Consider the following 7,048-nt stretch of genomic DNA (forward strand, 5'->3'; position numbering starts at 1 on the left):
TGTATACAATCACGCCAATTTATTGGCTGATGGCACTTAAGCAATGCCCATAGGGAGTCATGTCACGGGCTCTATATAGGCAAGCGCTTGGTGCCATCTCGCCAGATTTTCTGTAAAAGGCATGAGCCTATGCAGCAACTAGAGTGTGTGGCCAGCTACGCAACGTATCATTCCCTTTCAGGGAACTTTTATGTTCACAGTTTTGATAGAATATAATAGGATTTGACAACCTATGTTGATGTTGAAGTTTTATTTCTTCCCAATAACCATAGTAGTTTCTTGTATCTTTAATAAGACGTATTCATTTAAACTTATTTTTCCAAATGTCCACAAAAAAATCCACTGTTAAAGTAGCTCTCTAACTTACACTTAATAATACATTTGTTATGCATTGCATTGTGACAACTTTGAGGATTCATAGGGAGCATTTAAATGAATAAAATTTGGCTAGTTAACACAAAAAAGAAAAAAAAAGAAGAAAAAAAAAAGAAAATCTGTTTTCAGACAGTTTCATGTAAATGAACCGGTTAAAATAAACTTGTATTTAGTATTTGGATCTCAGATTCATTTTATTTAGTCGGTTCTTTAAGACGGTTCATGTAAAGTATTACGTTTAAATTTATGATTAATTTAATGTTCATTGTCACCCTATTTGTCTAACCCTTACAAAAACTAACCATTGCTTTTACTATAGTAGTTTTGTAGTAACCATGACTGTAGTAACTATTGTTAATTTTGTGGTTAATGTGGTTTTACTTTATATACCAATGTTAAACAATGGTTACTACAGTAAAACCATGGTTAATTTTTTTAAGGGAATGTCACTCTATTTAAATATGTAACTAATCAGAACTCTGTTTGCAGACTTAAATAATATAATCTCATTGTTATTTATGTACAATATTTTCTTCTTTCTTTAAATAGCTTCAGTGTAGTTAACTACTTTCTATTAGTGGAGCTTGTAGTTTAAAGTAGCATCTCCACCACTTAAAATGAATAGAGAAACTCATATGGCAACTTGATATTTATGAAATATTTATATAATTTACCTGACACATGACATTTATGAAAAATACCCTTGTCCTAATAACCTTTTAGTTACAATCTACCTTAATTAATGCAGGTTTTATTGTGTTCACTTGTTTACACAACAGCTGTTACAAGAATATGATGATATTACAATTTTATTTTGGTGAAAAGAATTCACAATCACATTAGAATTTAAGACTAGTTTTTAACTAAATGTTTGAAACCAACATATAAAACCACAGCAAGAGAAAACACATTTGTGTCATTTGACTTTTGATTGAAAACCATAGTTTCTGAGATGTAGTCCCTGTGACAACTTTCCTGTGTGACAACTAGCCCCAGTGTCCCTTGTATATACAGTACAGTAATGTAAAGTGTTACCAACTTAAACACATAAGAGTTTCATTTTAAGACTTCAAAATTATTTTTATTATTATTATTATTATTATTATTATTATCTGGTGGACATGACTGTGGAAAAAAAAACTGACGTTTGATGGATGCTCCCTTGACTCCTAAAAGCATTTCAAAACAGTATATACTGCCACATAGTGTCTCAAATGAGAGGTTGCAGTGTTACTGTGCAGAATACAGTATTTCTCACTTCTGCTTTTTCATCCTGCATACACAAATGGTTTGATGAAACATTATTAGGTGATACCATTACTTTTTTTATTAACAATAGAAAAAATTATTATATTAATGTATTATTTTTAAGCTCCGGTTGACCTTCTGGTTCAGTTTCAAATATACAGTACTGTGCAAAAGTCTTAGGCACATAAGATGTTCCACAAAAATATTTGTCTTAAGATAGTTATGTATATTTTCAGCTTTAGTGTGTCAATAGGAAATATAAATGTTAGACTCCCAAACTTTACTTTTGTAAATAGAAAAGATTAGAATAGAAGAACAGGGAGCCCTGCAACAGATGTCATTGCCCCCACAGAGCCCCCCACTGAACATCGTGTCAGTCTGAGATTACATAAAGAGACAGAAGCAATTGAGACAGCCTAAATACATAGAAGAACTGTGGTGAATTCTCCAAGAAGCTTGGAACATTCTATCTGCCAACAACCAAGAAAAACTGTGTCCAGGTGTCCCTAGGAGAATTGGTGCTGTTTTAAAGGCAAAGGTGGTCACACCGAATATTGATTTAGCTTTTTTATGCTCACTGGACTTTGTGTGACATTAAGTGATAAATGAAAACTATTTATTTCATTATTTTTGAAGACATCCACACTATGCAACTTTTTTCACTAGTGCCTAAAACGTTTGCACAGTACTGTATATACAGTACATATATACTTAAATATGTGTATATGTGTGCGTGCGTGTGTGTGCGTGCGTGCGTGTGCGTGCGTGCGTTTACCAGTGCTTTACTAGTATACAATATACTGTATAGAGTTAATACTGCAGTTAAGCTTAGCTGGTGACTCATTTCTATCAATACGTTTTATTTTATTTATTTATTTATTTATTTATTTATTTATGTATTATTTTCAGTTTGATTCTAAGTTACTTAAATGGATTGGCATTTACATTCCAGATGGCACAATGTCTGTAATCGAAGTACATAAATGATTGCAAAATTAATATAAAATAGCAACGCAATACGTTTTGAATAAATTTAGCTAAAGTACATTTAAAAGTGCATTAAAATAGAGTGCATAAAAAAATAAATAAATAAAAACAATTTTTAAAAAAAGAAAGAGTTTTGCTGTGATGCTGTCCATGACGCATATACAGCTTGTTTTACTTTTGTTCTATCAAAGTTCAACAACATTTATAGGTCTGGTGATTCAGCACAATCATCAATGAATTTAAATATGATCTGTGTTTTTTCCACCTGTATTTCACTGGCCACTGCAAATGATGACCAAACCAATAGCAAAACCTTTTGATCAATTAAGAAAAAATACTATATTGGTCACTGATATTAGGAAGGGTAACCTATGACGCACTTAATGGTACCTAATGGAGAAACTGGCAAAGGTAAACGCACAGGAGGGAGGGGAGCCATTATGACGTCACCCGAGTGATGTCATAATGGCTATAAAACCCTGAGCAGGAATTACATTCACTTAGAGTTGAGATCGAGACCTGTGGAAGTAAATGAAGGGCTGTGATTGAGTTCTGAACTGAACTTCTTCATTGAGATCAACCGCTTTTGACAGCATCATCAACATGATCATCTCGCATTTAATGGCTTGTGGACTTTTACTGACTCTTCTATCAGCCAGCACAGAGGCAAAACCCTTAACGCAGGCAGAACAGAGAGTGAGTATTATTTATAAGGTTTATTACAACTGATAGAGTCCATGTAACACTGGCAAAGAGATGCGTAACAATCTTTTATATGCAGCTGCGCGCAAATTTGCAGGCGATTGGATTAAATTTACTGCTTAAAATCCAGTGTTGAAATAATAATTATTATTATAATTATCAAACATTATCTCAGTTTCGAAATGAGCACTTTTCATCATCATCATGAAAAGCGACTCAAGCATCATTATGTCAGCGCGAGCGTCTCTCCAATGGACACTTGTTCGGACGCAAAAAAAAAAACAAAAAAAACTTGTAGGCTATTGATTAACGTTTAATGACTTTATTTGCACGACTTATATTTATGTCATATCAACAAGTCTTACAGTTTTCTTTCTCAAATATTAAAATATAATCATACACCCAAAGGAAAGATAAAGCTATCTTCCTCGCGCTTTTATGCGCTGCGCACTGACCCGCAATTATAGCGTGAAAAATCACGAATAAGATCTTAACATATTAATAGTTTCTCCAAGACACCGTTTATATCTGTAATAAATTTACCCTTTAAGTCTCCCGCCTCTCAGATTTTACTTATGAGGAAAAATAACCCAGTAATCTCACATGTGGCTCCTCTTTTCCGAAGTTTTTCGAGTTTTGCCTAATATTACTATATGTCAACGACTGGCATTTCAGAAGTGCCTGAGACAAAAAATTAACTGCGAACTCCATTAAGTCTCATTGACTATGAAAGAGCAACTTCTGAGCAACAAAAATGTTCTGAACGGAAAAAAATATTAATTCTGAAGACAGCGTAACACCTATATTGTATTAGAAGAATTCTCAAACAGGTTACACTGGAATATAAATGTTTGTTCAGATAAAAAAAAAAAAAAAAGTGCCTCGTGGTATAAACATCAAAAATCTTTTATTCAGGTCAAAAAATATGATTTAATATCACTGAATCAAACTGACTACATAAGGTTACACCATCAAAAGTCCTTTTTATGGGTTATATCACTTAGAAATACAACCATATTGCAGGTTACCACTTTTTTTAAGCACATTTAGAAGCACATCTACCCTATTAGAAGAACCCTATTATGCTGAAATGGATTTTTGCATTGGGGAATAACGCCTCCTTATGGAGCCTATAAATGGTTAAGCATCAAAACTGTTGTTCCAAAAAGGGTTCCACTATGGTTATCTGCTGTTCTAAGTCCAAGAACCCAAATCTGATGGTTGTTATGACAATTTTACTGTATGACGTTGCACAAGGTAGAATTGTCAGTAACCCAAATAAATTTAGATCAAATCTAAATTAACTGGTTTAAATCTCTTTCAAAATGACTGAATCAACCAGTAATTAACCAGTAACCAGAATCAAAAATCATTTTTAAGAGTCTGAAAAGGCTCCTTAATGTAACAATTACATAATTTCATCTTTTGCAGTCTATATGTTCACATTTAATAAAATAAAAATGGCAAATTGGATGGTTAACTAGCATATGATCTACAGTGTAATAGTAATTGAATTTCAAGTACAAATGAAGCATTTTGAGTTTAAAGCAGTTTGCATAAGTATTATTATGAGAAATGTTGTCCTAAATGTTTCATCTGTATATCTTAGTCCTTCAGGGCGCTGCTCGGAGAGGAGCTGTCCGAGTTATTAGCATCAGATGAGAGCCAGAGGAGGATGGAGAGCAGAGCGCGCCTTCTGCGGGACCTCCAGATGGACACTCGGGCAAAGAGCATGTGGGCTCGGATCCTGAATGACCAGCCCGGATCACGGAGACAGAAAGCTGGATCTAAAAAGGGAGGGACGACAGCCAGAAGCGGATGCTTCGGACACAAGATGGATAGGATAGGGACCATGAGCGGGATGGGATGTCAACCATCCCATTACCCCTCTGCAAACAATCTTTCATGGTGAGTATCTGTAGAAATCAAACTCAAGAGCATATTTAAGGAGCTGTTCACACAGGACACATTATAACTTTTCTTATATGTAAATACAGTATGTGCGAGATGGACATAATGTATTAGACCGTTGCGTCACAACTTGCATCTTGCGCCATAAGCACTGTTTTTAAAATGCCTCTCCTTCTGTTCCGTTCCTTTGCATCCAGCTGTTTTTGAACTCAAGAATGTGTCCTGTGTGAATGGCCCCTTACCCTGTAAAAACATTTTCTTAATCAGCATTGGTTAATATCTTGTATTCAAGTAAAATATATCAACAAACTTAAAATAAGATAAATTTACTTAAGAAACAAAATGAATATAATATACCATATACTGTATATACTGTATAGTAAACTTAAACATAATATAATTTATATGCTTGAACTTAATTCAAGATATTCAGTGAAACTCTTAGTATTTTATGCAGTTTTACTTACATACATTTTGTTTTAAGGATGTTTAGTTTAGAAAAAAAAAAGTTTTTTGCTGTGTAGATCTTTCAAAATCGTTTTTGAGGAATTAATTGTTAATATATATATATATATATATATATATACACTTCTAAAGAATTGTTGGAAAGGGAATGGGTTATGATAAAAAGAAACTTCATTGCTCAATATAGATGATATCTAATACAGTTCTTGATGCCTTAGTCTAAAAGCTTACAAATATGACATACTGTATATCATCTGATATGCTAAGCTGAAAATGACTTTCATTAGTGCTTGAGGCAAATGGCTTTTAAATGAGTTTATAGCAAACAGTAAGAACATGGCAGACGCTTAGCATAATTATAGGTAGCATAATTATATTACTAGCTTAATCTGACTTGTACCATGGTTGGTTAACAGATTACAAATGTGTGTGCGTACTTGTGTACTTACTGTAGAGAAGACAGTTTGAACAAGTCAAGTATGACATTGATGAGAACAATATCTGACTTAATGATGCAGGATCGTTGTAAAGAATATGACGTCAGCCACTTGTACGTGCGTAAAAGGTTGTAGTGATGTGACAGATGTCTGAGCGGATTCATCTAACAATATGCAATGTCTTTTTTCTCCCCAGAGCGTCTCATGAACTTCATAGATTTGGGACAGAATGGACTTAGTTGCTCCTCTTCTGAGGAAAAACGTAAAGAATCGGACTAACGGTACGAAGCCACTATGAGCACCATTTGTGGGGACAATGAAACGTACAATTAAAATAAAATAGATAAAACATATGTATAAAATAAACTATATGGCAGATATTGTGGATAAAAGCTGTATATTGTTGCTGCTGCTGTAAATTCATGTATTTCATTCTCGCATAAATGTATTTATGTTTAAAAAAACTATTTATATGTTTATAAAAGAGATATTTATAAATATTAGTTTTATTTATGTAATATTTTGAAATGAATGCAAAATGCAGGTCAATTACGTTTGTAACTTTTTTGTCTCTAATAGTTGTACATGTTTTAAAAGTCATTAAAAAATGCACAATGCAAAAATGGAGAAAAAGTTCCTAAAGATTACTTTTGGAAAACCAATAATCTCACTAACTAAATGTTTGAAATATTCTTTGGTCTTAAGAATCTGAATGTATGAATCTGAATGTATGTGAAGAGGCCTTTTAACGGATTGCCTGGTTGTTACATTTTTGTCTTCACCTGAAACAGTAAGCATAGCACACAATACAATATGCTGACTCATTCCTCAGTCATTTACATCAGAATGTATTGATGTACAGTATGTACCTTTTACCCTATATTATAGTGCAATGAGTGCTTTCACATGCGCACCAACACGCA

At 33.4% G+C, this 7,048-nt stretch overlaps 1 protein-coding gene across 1 annotated transcript; it reads left to right on the forward strand.

The window, feature by feature from the left end:
• The first annotated feature begins 3,126 nt into the window (after window positions 1-3,126).
• LOC127438745 (C-type natriuretic peptide 4-like) lies at window positions 3,127-6,747 on the forward strand. Its single transcript, XM_051694569.1, has 3 exons — window positions 3,127-3,306; window positions 4,922-5,220; window positions 6,322-6,747. Coding segments are annotated over exons 1-3 (393 nt in total). The 5' UTR covers window positions 3,127-3,213; the 3' UTR covers window positions 6,323-6,747.
• The last annotated feature ends 301 nt before the right edge of the window (window positions 6,748-7,048 follow it).

This window comes from Myxocyprinus asiaticus, chromosome 50 (genome assembly GCF_019703515.2).
Source record: "Myxocyprinus asiaticus isolate MX2 ecotype Aquarium Trade chromosome 50, UBuf_Myxa_2, whole genome shotgun sequence".
Taxonomy (NCBI): Eukaryota; Metazoa; Chordata; class Actinopteri; order Cypriniformes; family Catostomidae; genus Myxocyprinus; species Myxocyprinus asiaticus.